General features: G+C 43.0%; 1 protein-coding gene across 1 annotated transcript in view; it reads left to right on the top strand.

Moving 5' to 3' along the window:
• The window catches only part of LOC124723022 (retrotransposon-like protein 1), a 297,803-nt gene that overhangs the window by 114,661 nt on the left and 166,291 nt on the right, over nucleotides 1-16,851 (top strand). The window contains exon 2 of the mRNA XM_047248198.1: nucleotides 3,876-4,012. Within this exon, the coding sequence (XP_047104154.1) occupies nucleotides 3,876-4,012 (137 nt within the window). The remainder of the gene's footprint in view (nucleotides 1-3,875; nucleotides 4,013-16,851) is intronic.

The raw sequence follows: 16,851 nt of genomic DNA, 5'->3' as shown, positions 1-16,851 counted from the left end.
TAGTTCATTTCGTTTAGTCTCCACTCCTACAGACGACGTCAGTCCGCACACCAACTGTTGAACTTGAGGTCTCTCCAAGCAGGTGCTCCGAGAATGCCGCGAGAACAGTAGAACGGGACGGACTGCGGTTTATTTTAGCTAGGCACACGATGAAACCGTGAGCGACTCGGCCTATCTCCCTGGAAGTGGTGCAGTTACTGCAGCTTGACAACAAAGTAACTACTCCACGCTCCTCAGAGTGAGGACCAAGACTCTTCTGATATACAATTCTGTTACGACACGCTAAGCATTGTGTAACTTACACCAATGCATTCGGCGTATTAAGAGTGTCACTTGTTGGACAATTGCTCTGTAACAGTTGAAAGCACCCTAATATTTGTTGAATAGGTGTCTGTCTTCTTTGTAAACTGCAACACTGGTTCCCACTTCCTACAGGTACACGAATGATGTTTTGTTATTTGAGCAATGCCTGAAATTCGCTGATTGTAGTCTCCTACCCCTGCCTCTCGTAACCGTATTCTACTCAAACATACTGAAATTCTGGTGAAAATATTCTATTACAGACATGTTCTAGTAAACGTCGGTAATATAGTATGATTTCTGATACTAAAAATGCACATCTTTGACTGCAGTGGTCATAGTACATAATTTAGTTTTCGGTACTTCATATTGCAGAAAAATTCTTCCAGCACATCACAGCTAAATTAATAAAGATTTCCAACCGATTGTCAACGTCCTAATGAAATCCTCGATACTCTGTAACACTCACGTGCTGGTAATGTCAGTGTAATACATCTTTTCACGGTTTTAATCACGATATGTGCTAACTGCTCGTAATTTTCTCGCCTAATTGTCTCGCGCTGAGGCTGAGTGTTGAGCACTCAGTTCGGTACTCATGGTATAAAACTTATCATTCGTGTCACATTTATACACTTAAATAGGCAATATGCAATAAACGATGTATCTGTTTGATCCAGCTAAAATAGAAGACTAACGCTGCGGCAAACGTTAGCTTGCGAGCACGGCGCCACAGGCAGCAGCCAGTCAGCGGAATGTCAACAGACCAGTCGTGTTATTGATAAAATAAGTGCAAGAGAAAAGTCATTATTAAAAACACAGCTCAAAATGTTACATCTATGATTAATTGAGAGCACCTAAATGGTTCAAATGGCTCTGAGCACTATGGGACTCAACTGCTGAGGTCATTAGTCCTCTAGAACTTAGAACTAGTTAAACCTAACTAACCTAAGGACATCACAAACATCCATGCCCGAGGCAGGATTCGAACCTGCGACCGTAGCGGTCTTGCAGTTCCAGACTGCAGCGCCTTTAACCGCACGGCCACTTCGGTCGGCTGAGAGCACCTAATTGTTATTAAAACTGTTAAAGTACAGTAACGATAAAGTGGAGTGAGATTAGGTTAAAAATGTCCTCTACTGGGCTATGAGGTAACGTTATAGTATTGTGAATACCGTAGTTATTAGGCAACATTGGCATGACAAATTATTATATGAAACTTATATTTACCTTAAGACCATCCGAGAGATCAGTCTGTCTTCATTGCTTATCTTGTTGCCTTTAATGTAAAATTATCGCCAGAGTTGGTAGTTGTATTGTGCTTCATCCGTTTCACTTTCTCATTCCATCCTTATCTGGGAGAAATTCCATTATGCCTTTTTCTGGGATTTAATAATTACGCACAAGCTACGAGAACGAAAGCATTCTAATAGACACGGAGAAAAGATGTCGTCCGTACTCTCCCTTTGTTCATGTCGTTCTACTGTTGTATCTGACCTGCGGTTATTTCCAACTCCCGATCACTATAATTAAAGCTGCATCATCTCTTGTTTTGGTCTATTTTTGCCACTGTTTATAACTTTATTTCCGGTTGTCTTATGTTTTTCTCTACTGGTTTTAGTAAAGTAACTCTGCGAGCAGGCCCAGGCGACCATGCGATGTTGACTGGCATCCTCGTAATCGTGTACTGTACGACGTCAAGGTGTTGAACGGAGGGGCATGGAGTCAACACATCGCTTTCCTAGCCATTATCAGCTTTCCAGACCTCCAAGTCTTCATTCCCATTCAAGTAGCTAATCAGTCGGTTCCAGGAGGCTGAGTTCATCCTGTTCCAGCCTCCCACTATGGAAGAAATTGATGCCAGTGCCAGGAACTGAATTCTCATATCTTTCATATTTAATTTACACATCCCTTAACTAATTTCTTTGGCAGAAGACTTCATTTCCCCTACATCGTATAGTGCTCTTTCCTTCCTCTATCCTGTTTAGGAGTTGAGGCGTCTCAAATATTCACTTTTGTTTCTTTGAAGGGATATGTGTACTCTGCTCTCACCGCTCTATAGTTCATGTGGTATATCTTGTATGTTGCTTATTCCGGCGAGGAGGAAAATAGCATAACGCTCTCGAACCGTCGCCTTAATTGCACATTCTAGCGACAATAACAACAACATTGTCTGCAACTGCACAACACACCGTACTCCTGATCACCCAACTATGTGCCCATACTTGTGTAGCAGAATAAACTGAGGTGACAAAAGTCAGGCGATAGCGATGTGCACATATACTCTTGGCGGTAGTATAGCGTACACGAGATATAAAAGGACAGTGCATTGGAGGAGCTATCATTTGTACTCAGGTGATTCATGTGAAAAGGGTCCGACGTGATTATGACCACACGACGAGAATTGACACTTTGAAAGCGGAATGGAAGTTAGAGCTAGAAACATGAGACATGCCATTTCGGAAATCGTTAGGGAATTTAATATTCTGAGATTCACAGTGTCAAGAGTGTGCCGAGAATACTAAATTTCAGGCGTTACCCTTCACCACGGACAACGCTGTGGTCGATGGCCTTCACTTAACGACCGAGTACAGCAGCGTTTGTGTAGAGTTATCAGCGCTAACAGACAAGCAACACCGCGTGAAATAACCACATGGATCATTGCTGGACGTACGACGAACGTAACGGTTAGGACAATGCGGCAAAATTTGGCATTAATGGGCTATGGAAGCAGATGACCGACGCAAATGCCTTTGCTAACAACACGACATCGCCTGCAGCACCTCTCCTGGGCTCGTGACCATGTCGGTTGGACCCTAGATGACTGAGAAACAGTGGCCAGGTCAGAGGAGACCCGATTTCAATTGTTAAGAGTTGATAATAGGATTTGAGTGTGGTGCAGTCCCCACGAAGCCATGGACCCAAGTTGGTGGCTCCATAATAGTGTAGGCTGTGTTTACATCTAATGAACTGGGTCCTCCGATCCAACTGAACGTATCATTGACTACAAATGGATATTTGCGGCTACTTAGAGACCATTTACAGCCATTCATGGACTTCATGTTCCCAAACAACATTGGAAATTTTATTGCTGGCTGTGTGACATGTCACTGGGACACAGTTGTTCGCTATTGGTTTGAAGAACATTCTGGAGAATTCGAGCGAATGATTAGGCCATCCAGATCGCTGGACACGAATTCCACCAAACATTTATGGGACATAATCGCGAGGTCAGTTCGTGCACAAAATCCTTCACCGTTAACACTTTCGCAATTATGGATGGCTACAGACACAGCCCGGCTCAGTATTTCCGCAGGGGCTTTCCAGCGGCTTGTAGAGTCCATGTCACATCGAGATGCTACACTGCGCCAGGGAAAAGAAGGTCGAACACGATATTAGGAGGTACTTCATGACTTTTGCCACCTCAGTGTCTTTCTTCGAGACCGTGTTTTTATTACTACTGGCTCTTCTGTGAGTCAAGTTCTTCCGATTCTCCTTGCTTGTGTAGAAAGTCGTTTAGGTTAGTTACTAAAAAACAAACGCTTACAATTGCAAGTAACAACGGCTGTTTTCACCAGGGCAGAACGATATCAAGAAGCTGAGGCGCGAGAACGAACAGCTGCGGCGGGAGATCTGGGGCCTGCGCGACGAGTACGACCGCCTGGAGCAGCTGCTGGCCAAGCTGCAGCACCACCAGCAGAACTCCGGCTCTGAGGTCAGTCCCACTGTCCACACATATAGGCATAATAGGGTTTCGGCCCTGCAGATAACGAATCTGATATCAAAGTTGAAAAATTCAAAATGGCAGAACCAATATGGCGGACAAAATCGGAAATAAACATGATTATTTTGTAGAAAAATTGGTTCTTGGGACATCAAACCATGGTAATTACCAATTTGTTATACAAACTGTAAAAGTCAAATAAGTAGTCCAATATGACCAATAAAATAGCAAACCGCTGTGTTAGGCCAATTTCCGTACAATTAATATTGTCCTCTTCATAATACAGTGTGAAAAATAATAGCCACACATTCATTTCCCACAAGTCTATCTGCAGATTCTGCATTTTAAATCCTTTTACTTATTTTTTCCCTGAATGGGCTTGAGGATGGAAAGCCTTTTACAACCTAGGAAATGTCCAATTTTCCTGAAGCTGGGAAACTCATTGCACAGTGTGCGATAGCTCAGCTGGACTTAACTTCGACGAGGATGCCCAATCATCCTGCTTTTTGACGTATCGAATAGATCTTCAGATTCTTTCTGGTATCGAGCTCATGACATCTTTTCCGTTTTCTCAACAACAGAAAAGGATACCTTACTATTCAAACAGCTTTCGAACTTCTGTTAAAGTAATTGGCTCCACACACTGCCACCTGATATGTGGCTTTCAGCTTGCTGAAATAATTTGTCTCGTACAGTCAAGCGCTGTAGTGGAACGTCCATTTGTTTCGGTCACGGTCTGTTGCTAACAATCACGTGAAATTTGCTTTACAGGTGACTTCCCAGTAACACGGAAATTTCTTTCTTTGCAACACCGACTGAGATACCGGATGAACTGAAAATTGATATTGACGCGTAGTAGTTACTTCTTATTCTTTTTTTACTGTTTGTACGTAACAGATCTGTAGAAAATACGCTCATGTTGAGACAGTTATGCTCTGAAAGTTGATTAATAACGTATTTGTAGAAATCTGTGCTGAATACAATACTTTTTAAAAATGTTTCACAAAATGCTCAAACGACTAAATACTGCAGCTGCCATTCCAAATGTGACTTTTCACTAGAATAATGTACAAGTGGTTCATAAGGAAAATAATACGTACTTAATCGGCCAAACTGAAATACAATGGAATGTCGAAGACTGTTTCTATGAGCGGGAATTTATAGTGCTAACTTTATTAAGGCCGGAATATGAGCTCACTACCAATTTTATTTTTCTCATTTTCGGCCACTGTGCGCCATAGACACACTCGTGAGTTACGACTGACTGGCTTTCGCCCGCCCAAGTATAGAACTTGGACCGTATGTTGCTAGGCAGTGGAAATCACGGCCACACACTTTCACCTTCGACGTCTCCACAGTGCAACGTTCGTTGCTGCTCGTTGCGTGTGGATCCGTGCAGTAGTTGTACACTACTGGCCATTAAAATTGCTACACCAAGAAAAAATGCAGATGATAAACGGGTATTCATTGGACAAATATATTATACTAGAACTGACACGTGATTACATTTTCACGCAATTTGGGTGCATAGATCCTGAGAAATCAGTACCCAGAACAGCCACCTCTGGCCGTAAGAACGGCCTTGATACGCATGGGCATTGAGTCATACTGAGATTCGATGGCGTGTACACGTACAGCTGCCCATGCAGCTTCAACAAGATACCACAGTGAGACCTGAGTTTCTCCTGGCGTATACAACTTTCAAATAACTTCCGGGAATTCAGCCAGGTAACACTCAGCGACCGCCGATATTTCGGCGGGAGAACACCCCGCCATTTTCAAGGCAAACTGCAACGGACAGGCGGCGTACATGCAAATTTAATACCTCGGTTCTCGGAGAGAAGCAGGAAAGATAACACACACACACACACACACACACACACACACACACACACACACACACACACAACACTAGTGCCACCAAAGATGACCAAAGTCAGAGCTATCGATAGTGAGACTATGAATTCGCAGGTGAGGCAGCATTGACTCTGTTCCTCTGTTTTTTGACAAGGGAGAGAGCCGGATTGCAAACAGAGTTTAAACAGAAACCTCCATCCCTGTTAACGAGGTTGCTCGCTAATTTAATCTCAACTGCCTCCCTAATAACACTGTCCCAATAGCTGGACGTGCATGCCAATATCTCGGTGTTATTATATAACATGGGGTGACCAGTATCCAAGCAATGTTCGGCAATAGCAGATCTATTTGGCTGCTGTAATCGTGTGTGCCGTTTATGCTCAGTACATCTGTCCTCCACGGTCCTGATAGTTTGACCAATATATGCCATGCCGCAGCTACAAGGAGTACGATATACACCCGCCTTACGCAGTCCAAGATCATCCTTAACGGAACTCAAAAGTGCTCTAATTTTAGATGGAGGTCGGAAAACACATTTCACATCGTATTTCCGTAAAATACGACCGATGTTATTGGACGTGTTTCCTACGTAAGGCAAAAAGGCAGTAGACTTAAATGTTGATTCAGAATTATCATCAATCACCCGATGTACAGTTGGTCGATAGCGCAACGCACGTTCAATCTGTCTATCACTATAACCATTTCGACGAAATGTAACTTCAATATGGGACAGCTCAGCTGGCAAAGTCTCAGCGTCAGAAACGACATGTGCCCTGTGTACCAAGGTACGAAGTACCCCTTCACGCTGAGCCGAATGGTGACAACTATTAGCTTGTAAGTACAAGTCGGTGTGAGTACGTTTCCTGTAGACTGCATGTCCCAATGATCCATCATCCTTCCTCCTAACCAACACGTCGAGAAAGGGAAGGCAACCATCCTCTTCCAGTACGGCGATGACGAATACACGCTTCCAATGTGCGTTCACCGCGATGTCGCCAAACACGGATGCGACCATCATGATGCTGTAAACAGAACCTAGATTCATCCGAAAAAATGACGTTTTGCCATTCGTGCACCCAGTTTCGTCGTTGAGTACACCATCGCAGGCGCTCCTGCCTGTGGTGCATTGTCAAGGGTAACCGCAGCCATGGTCTCCGAGCTGATAGTCCATGCTGCTGCAAACGTCGTTGAACTGTTCGTACAGATGGTTGTCTTGCAAACGTCCACATCTGTTGACTCAGGGATCGAGACGTGGCTGCACGATCCGTTACAGCCATGCGGATAAGATGCCTGTCATCTCGACTGCTAGTGATATGAGGCCCTTGGGATGCAGCACGGCGTTCCATATTACCCTCCTGAACTCACCAATTCCATATTCTACTAACAGTCATTGGATATCGACCAACGCGAGCAGCAATGTCGCTATACGATAAACCACAATCGCGATAGGCTACAATCCGATCTTTATCAAAGTCGGAAACGTGATGGTACGCATTTCTCCTCCTTATACGAGGCACCACAACAAGGTTTCACCAGGCAAAGCAGGTCAACTGCTGTTTGTGTATGAGAAATCGGTTGGAAAATTTCCTAATATCAGCACTTTGTAGGTGTCGCCACCGGCGCCAACCTTGTGTGAATGCTCTGAAAAGATAATCATTTGCATATCACAGAATCTTCTTCCTGTCGGTTAAATGTCGCGTCTGTAGCACGTCGTCTTCGTGGTGTAGCAATTTTAATGGCCAGTAGTGTATTAGACAGAGGGGTTATAAGAAATCGCATGAAACCAACGGAAGGAATTACTCCTGAATTCCAAAGTGCAACCAGCAGTCGATCTAAGCACAATGATTATACTTAGGAAGTTAAAAAAAAAAAAAAAAGAGATTAATGCTTGAGCAGCTTCTCATAAGCCAGACATTTCTGCAGTCAGTTTCAAGCAAATCTAGAGGTGGTGTAAAGAGCACCACCACTGGACAACGGTGACTGGAAACGAGTGATCTAGAGTGATGAATCACGCTACAGCCTGTGACAATCTGATGGAAGGATTACGGTTTTGTGAATGACTGGAGAATGTTGCCTGCTACCAGGTGTAGTGCCTACAGTGAAGTACGGAGGAGTTAGCTGAGATATTTATTGACGTCCTGTCACATTGGTCGCCACTGAGATATTACTTCAGGGTGATTACGTCGCAATCACTTTACGATGATACTAGGGAACAGCGGCATACGTAATCTTCTGGCCGATCGTATTTTACGTAGCTCGTTTGCAAAACTCAGTTCCGCTACCTTCTTTCCGTGGGTCGCGCCTAACCACAGATATTCAGGATGGGGCAGATAAAAGTGGCCCGGAGAACAGAGTTCCAGGGTACAAAGAACTACAGCAGAGGAAAGGAAATACAGTACTAACCTGACTATGGCAGGTGTTGAAAGTGGCCATCGCCCATCTCTTGGCACTTTTGGGCTCTGGTCAGCAAGTCGCTGGAACTGCTGCAGTCTCATCCGAAATGTTCTGTTGCAGTTCCTGAAATCTACGAGGGTTGTTGCGGTACACCTTAGACTTGAGGACTCCCCACACAAAGTAATATCACACTGACAGATCGAGTGATATGGGTGGCTAGCTAGGGCCTCGACCAGACTGACCTCTGCTATCAACTCTGTCAGGCGTGAAGACTGTGTGTATGTGCCCAATAGTTCGGACGACTGTATAGGCAGTTGCTCCATCCTATTGGAAGCAACAGTAGGCCTTCTCCTCCTCCGCTAATGCAGCCAGAAATGGTTTCAAAATAATGGCGATGTAACGCATCGAAGGCAGCGTCTAATGAAAAAAGCTGGGACCAATAATGCGGCGTGCAGTCACTGCGCAACAAACCCAATCTTCTGATCGTGCAACGATGTTTCATGGAAGTTATACGGATTCTCGGCTACCCAGAACCTGTGATTCTGTGAGTTGACATAACCACTCAGGTGAAACCACACTCACAAAACTGGTGGCGCTGAGTAGCAACTGCTGGTTTTAATGCATGAACAACAGACACTCGGTAGGGATGCATGTGCAGGTCGAGGTGGACTATTCTTTCGCATGACCAACGCGATATGCCGCTCGCTTGTGACAGGCGTCTCGTTGATTTGGTAGGACTCTAAAGCTATTTCTGGTGAATTGGAGCCACATTTTCTGGTGTGTGCGCACGTTTCGGAATGTTTTTTGACTGGTTCAAAACTGATCCTGTCTGACGCCATTTTCGGACTAAGCATTGCATTGGCACTTTTTGTTGGCACTTCGACACCATTAAACTTCTCAGCAAACAACTGACCGCACCGTTTCCACGACTTTGTTTTCACGTAACTTCCCACAACGGTCACCCACGTCTCCACTGTGAGTACCATCGTCCACTTCGCACCGCACCGCTTCACTCACACCGATACAGCCCGCACTATGGTTTGACCGGTGTTGATCACGTGGCGGGAGTGCAGTTGGTGTATGCATCACAGGGAGTGGCTGCATACATACATTCACGTCCAATAGTATCCACTCATCCGGGGCAATTTTATTTCCTACAGCCTATATTCGAAGATTAGTAGGATTATTATTTAGACAGGTACATACCGCTATAGAGGTCGAATTGTGGGCACAGAACGGTATTCGTTCTTCAGAAATTACCTTCCAAGTATAATTACCTGAGTTGCATCAGAGATTCTCTCTATCACTTTATTTCGGTTACTATGCCGACCAACGACTGCTGTTAAACACCAAGATCAGCGTGTGCAATTATCTATGGCTGGAGTATTAAAAATTCTCAAGTGTGGAAAATTAATATGCGTAAATCTTGATCACTTTAGGTAATTCTTGAATAATAGATAAACCGATTACTTTTCAATGATATATTCTATGCTCGCCGAAATTTTCAGTTCAAATGGTTCAAATGGCTCTGAGCGCTATGAGACTTAACATCTATGGTCATCAGTCCCCTAGAACTTAGAACTACCTAAACCTAACTAACCTAAGGACATCACACAACACCCAGTCATCACGAGGCAGAGAAAATCCCTGACCCCGCCGGGAATGAACCCGGGAACACGGGCGCGGGAAGCGAGAACGCTACCGCACGACCACGAGCTGCGGACGAAATTTTCAGTAATCACAGTTCATAACCATCTTTCATGATTTCGCTAAGTAAGAGATTAAGTTGTAGCTTCCTACAGCGTTGTAATGGATTTTAAATTTTCACTCCTAAAATATCAGCCCTTTTCATGACCTCGAGTCACATTTCAGTATAAATGAATTAGACTCAACATTTTCCAAAAATAATGAATTAAACAATCTCTTATCTTCTTTTACAAAAACGCATTCTGTTTTATTTTTTAACTCTACACTGAGACTACTGCCACGTAAGTAATTTCACACACACATCAGCGAGCGTGGCTGTCGTAGAACTGAACTTACATATTTTATTTTTCGTTTTGAAACATGTTTATACTGTTTAAATAACATATCCCATAGCGCCTCAGGGAATCTTCCTACATTTTCTTGCATACGGTGGCTTCGTCTCTGAAGTTTACGTCCGGTGACGTCAACATTCCGGGCAAGATCGAAGATCCCTCCGGCTGCCGTTGAGCAACTGCGCCTCTCATGAAACATAAGAAACGCACAAATACGCACATTTGTAGTTAAAAAAAATTAACACAATTAGTATAAATATTTTCTTTCTTACATAATACATAAAATTAGTACACTCAGGTGGACACTTACCTTATGTCGTCGCTGCGATAACTCATTGTGTAGAACACCATGTTTTAACTCCTTAATAAAATTATTAACGTGATTAGAATTTCCATTCCGTCTTGGACAATGATCTCTTTGTGTAAAATATCATTTAACCGTCTACGCCTACATCACATTAAAATGTTTGGACTACCTCTAATTTACAGTTTCATCATGTGGAAGCTTCATCTTTTCAGCTGTAGATCAATGGTGTCTAACCATTTCTTTTTATCGGACTTGTTGCTAACATTCCTAATCTCATATTCTCTGAATACGCTAAAAACGAATGTATATATTACGACACGACGAAGATTTGTCGTTTTTTTTATTCTTAAATTAAATGAAAGATAATTTTATCCCATGTTGTTTCATTGCATCTAAGCTAAACAGGTTGCTCTGATCCGTCTTTTTTTTTTTTTTTTTTTCAAAATGGTTCTAATGGCTCTGAGCACTATTGGACTTAACAGCTGAGGTCATCAGTCCCCTAGAACTTAGAACTACTTAAACCAAACTAAACTAAGGACATCACACACATCCATGCCCGAGGCAGGATTCGAACCTGCTACCGTAGGGTCGCGTGGTTCCAGACTGAAGCGCCTAGAACCGCCCGGCCACAACGGCCGGCTGTTAGTCAGAGTAATTACTTTGTTGTGCTGTTTTTATGAAGCACGTATGTGTATGACTCAGTAAAATTACATTAAACTTCATATTGTCATTTCTGTGAAGTAATATTGGGACTTGGATCTATATTCATTCCAGGCTCAACATTCACCTGGCATAAACTAGTATATTTCTTAAACAAATCTTGGTCTTTTGCTTACTGTACCTTATTTAGTTATACAGTTCGGTCAATGGGCTTACTTTTCATTTGTAATCCCTTCCTTAATACAGTTTGCAAAACCGTATCTTACATTATTAATTGATAATGAAATACTGTATATAATTTGTTTCGCAATTCTACCACTATTAGGATGTCAGGCTTTTGAGCTATACGAAAAGTATTTTTGTTGCATTTCTGCTGCCTCATTAAAGCTGTTACGTGTATACTGTTAACTTACACCACAAGCTAGTTGCTCCTCATAACATTTACAGTCAAACAATTTGGTTTCTCGGAAATCGTTGCAAGATGCCTACGGTTTTAGGGGTTAAATTATATGTTTCTATTTTTCACATTCCCATTAGCTTTTTACTTGGTTAGTGGAGTGGGCCATTGAAAATTCTTGATGTACCTTGTGGGCGGGATAACTATATTAATAATTTGGTTAGTAAGCCTCGATATCGTCTTCTCCTTAATGACTACTAATGCTTGCTTCTTTCTGTTTTAACTAATAGCACGTAGGGTCTCTCATTATTCTTGGTGGACTTATCTACCTATGTTACAAGTTTATAGTAAATTAATTTACCACATTTAATTGATCCAGGGTCAATTATTCGACCACTGTTCACACACTTCCTGTCTTAACCTCCTTGCTTCAGCAAGATAGTACTCAAGCGAACCGCTTATCTGCGGCATTCCCACAACTAATATCCATATCAGACCACAGTGACAAACTTTTTCTCCACTTAGCCACTAAAATACATACACTCGTTACCGGAAGGGCCTGATTTTAATTAATCTCTGGATATCTGTAACATAGCGTAATGCTCTTTGGCCATACTATTTGCAAATGAACTAGGTACAACGAGTTACTTTGCTTAAACTAGACTCTATTACTGTAGTTCCACCCCTAGGTTGGGGATCGTACACACAGATAATTCGAATTATCATTAATGAGGGTATTGTCTCCCAGCGAAACTATAAATTATTCCGGTATCTGCATTATCGTCTACTCTTCCTGACGTTACTTTCTTACATTCTTCCCTTGCAGAAGTGGCATTGGCCAAGATTTATCACAATCACAAACTGGCTGACTCGTCCACTTCCTTTACCTCTATGGCCGGCACTGGTAATTTTTTCTTACGTTTTATAAAAACCCGGAAACCTTTTACCTGTTCTCTTTTTCTTCTGATCTGAGATTCTAGATACCACTTCACGTCTCCTTTTCTTTTAGGTTTGTGAAACCCACGATACTTAAATAATTCTTTTTCCTTTTCTTACCATGTTACCATTAGAACTTTAATAGACACAGGCAATATCCTCCTGTTTACACTCAGACCAATACGTTTTTCTAAATAATCTACAAAATTCTTTCCATATAGTAAACTTCTATTTGTGACGCATTTCCCATTTCTCAGCCCCTCTAAGTGTTACATAACAGACTGAATCTTTCTCTCATCATTCTAAGAGCTGAAAAATGTACCCTTAAGTGCCTTTAAAAATACTTTTGGGTGTATTGCATCATCATGATTAAATGTTTCCATATCTTTTGGTATTTTAGTGTTATCTCTAAAACGTAATTCTTTCCACAAACTTTTATCCATTTTATCTGACACAAGGTAACAAGACATATCAAGATTTACGTGCTTCCCTGCTATTTCACTATTACTAATAGTTAAGCTGTCTTTCTTTTCCTTAAGACCTGTGTCCATCTTACCATTACCTGTAGCTAAACGATTATTCATTTCTTGCATATTTCCTGTATCTCATTTCCAGCAGCTAAGCGATTATTCATTTCCCGCAATTTATGACTCACCAAACGATTAACTGCTGATGATAACATAACATATAACCCTGCTAGCTAAGTTTTATAGGGTCTGTTGATGTAGTTTGCCCTCAATAGCAAATTAAACATTGACACCAGAGTACGTACACAATGTAAGGAATATTAATCAACGTTCCAGCTATGAATCTGACTCACCGCATCTATTTATGGTCAACGTTGGGGAGGGTCGTTGCGAGGGCGTCTGTTAGTACTGTTTCTAAGCGGCGATGTGCGTCGACTGCCTTGCTGTACTGCGTCAGCTGCGAGTTTCTCTGCGTCACGATGCGAGTAGTTCTGCGTCAGCGGTAAGTTGCTACGGCACCATCCCGTAGCGTGGGCGACAGGTCGATGTTGCAGAACGCTCGACCCGCCGACCCAGAAACTCCACCAATGCAAAGCAAATCGCTTTCTGCCCCCTTAAAAGGACTCTTCTTGAGCTACCGTTAACTGCTTTCTCTTCGTCTCTTACTAGCCTCACTTTTCTTTCGGGTGTCTTCTTTCTTCAGGATGTGTCTTCCTATTTCGTATGTCTTGGTTTTCGCCAAAGACTTTCTCTTATATCTTTCTGATGCCCACAATTTCCATCGGTTCCAGGGTCATCACTGAGATAATGTGGACGTCCTGTCACACTAGACGCCACTGAGATATTATCTCAAAGCGGTTACGTCGCAATCACTTTATAGAAATAGTAGGGAACGATAGCTTACGTAATCTTCTCGCCAAGCGTATCTTATGTACCTCCTTTGTACAACTAAATTCCGCTACCTTATTTTCAGAGATCACGCCTAACCACACATATACTCACTTTATTTCGGTTGCTCTGCCGACCAACGGTTACTGTTTACAGCGAGTGGAATTATCTCTGACTGGCGTATTAAAAATTCTCAAGCATGGAAGATTAATATGCACAAATCTTGATTACTTTAGATATTTTTTGAATATTAAATAAAACGATTACTTTTCAGTGATATGTCCTATGCTCACCAAAGTTTTCAGTATTCACAATTCATTACCATCTTTCGTGATTTCGCTAAGTCATATTGGTTTTAAATTTTCATTCAGAAGATATTACCCCCCTATTCATGAGCTTTAATCACATTTCAGTATAAATGAATTAGATTCAGCATTCTCGAAAATTAATTAATTCTACAAACTCTTTTATCTTCCGTAAACAGGTTCTGTTTTCTTTCACAGCACTATATACAGACCACTGCTACCTAAGTAGTTTTACACGCATGTATCGGCAAACGTGGCTGTCATAGTACTTAACTTACAACATTTTATTTTTCGTTTTCAAATTCATTTACCCTATTTAAAGAACATAGGCCATAGCCTCTAAAGGAAGGTTCCGGCATCTCCTCGCGCGCGGTGGTCGGGCCTCTGAAGTTCGCGTCAGATGACGTGAGCATTCCAGGCAAGCTTGAAGATCCTTCGGCTGCCACTTAGCTAGTGCGCCCCATAGGAGCCATAAGAAACAAATAAATAAACACTTTTCAGCTCTTAAAAAAATTAACATCATTCGTATAAACACTGTCTTTGTTACGTAACACTTAATAAATTCAGAGGGACATTTAACATGTGTCGTTGCTGCTATAAGTGATACAGCAAAACGCCCTGTATCATTGCATGGTTTTACGGTATTTGAATGTTTTTCTTGGTTAGGGTGTGATCTCCCTATTGTGCTTTAGAAAACGCTAAGTGTGTAAGGATATGAACACATTTTATATTGCGTACAGTAGAGGAAAATTTCGTAGACTATGACTGTTTGTATCAGGATGAGAATGCACTCTGTCATAACGTAGAATCTGTGAGGCAAAGGTTTGGGGACAGTAACATCCCTGAAATGGACAGCCCTTCCCACAATCCAGACCTGAACCCAATGAAAGACCTTTGAGATGAATTAAAGAGTAGACTTTGCTTCATAGCCCAGCATCCAACATCAGTATCTTCTCTTGTTTCGCCGGCCGGAGTGGCCGAGAGGTTCTAGGCGCTTCAGTCGGGAACCGCGCGACCGCTACGTCGCAGGTTCGAATCCTGCCTCGGGCATGGATGTGTGTGATGTCCTTAGGTTAGGTTTAAGTAGTTCTAAGTTCTAGGGGACTGATGACCTCAGATGTTAAGTCCCATAGTGCTCAGAGCCATTTGAACCATTTTCTCTCGTTTCGGTTCTTGAGGAAGAAGTGGCTGCCATTCATCCACAGAGATATACACACCTCACTAAAAGTGCTCCCAGCAGGGCTAAAGCCGCCATAAAGGCGAAGGGTGGACAAACCCCATACTAGTGTCCACTAATAGGTGTCTGGATACTTTTGATCAGATTGTGTATATAACAGGAAACCATTCTATCCGCAATACTGGCCAGAAATGGGGTAAAATCTACTGACATCAGCAACTTCGGCGATGGGCACTTTTTATTGCACAACGCCTCAGGACGAGCTACTTTGAACAGACGAAATTGGTCGGCTGTTTGCGTTCCACTGCCGTAGGGATGCATAGAAAGTAGTTGAAAGATGCTGGAACTACAAGCAGGAGACTAGCTGTTGAACGACCACACTTCAGTACAGTACGTGGAGGTCGAAGGCTTGCCCGCTCTCTGAAGCAGGATAGGCGGCGATCTGTGGCAGATCCGACAAGTGCTGGTGCATGCACCGTTCACCGCACGTTGTTGAACATGGGGCTCCGCACCATACCACCCCTACCTCTTCACATATTGAATCAACGACATCGTCAATTACGACCGCAGTGGGCACGGGATCATCGAGGTAGGACTGCCGGCCTGCGTGGCCGAGCGGTTCTAGGCGCTTCAGTCTGGAACCGCGCGACCGTTACGGTCGCAGGTTCGAATCCTGTCTTGGAAATGGATGTGTGTGATGTTCAAAAAATGGCTCTGAGCACTATGGGACTTAACAGCTGCGGTCATCAGTCCCCTAGAACTTAAAACTACTTAAACCTAACTAACCTGAAGACATCACACACATCCATGCCCGAGGCAGGATTCGAACCTGCAACCGTAGCAGTCGCGCGGTTCCGGACTGAGCGCCTAGAACCGCGAGACCACCGCGGCCGGCGTGTGTGATGTCCTTAGGTTAGTTAGGTTTAAGTAGTTCCAAGTTCTGCGGGACTGATGGCCTCAGATGTTAAGTCCCATAGTGCTCAGAGCCATTTGAACCATTTGAGGTTGGACTGTGGATCAATGGTAACCTGTTGCCTCGTCAGGTGAATCGGAACATTCACCACGCCAAGGACGTAGGTCGACTGGGACAGTATTATGCTATGGTGGTCATTCATTTGGACTTCCATGGGATCTGTGGTAGTAATCGAAGGTACCATGACAGCTGTGGACTACATGAACATTTCTTCAGAACACTTGCATCACTTCTAGGCCGATGTCTTGCCCGACGGCGATGGCATCTTTTAGCAGGATAACTGTCCCTGTCAAAAGGCCAGCATCGTTCTACAGTGATTTGAAGAGCATGATAGTGTACTTGTTTGATGTCTTATCCACCAGATTTACCTGATCTGAACACGATGGGAAACATCTGGGACCCTAGAGGGCACCTGACCAGCATTCATATA

The sequence above is a fragment of the Schistocerca piceifrons genome, chromosome X (assembly GCF_021461385.2).
Source record: "Schistocerca piceifrons isolate TAMUIC-IGC-003096 chromosome X, iqSchPice1.1, whole genome shotgun sequence".
NCBI lineage: Eukaryota > Metazoa > Arthropoda > Insecta > Orthoptera > Acrididae > Schistocerca > Schistocerca piceifrons.
The sequence above is the reverse complement of the archived record's forward strand: the minus strand, read 5'-3'. Positions and strand labels throughout refer to the sequence as shown.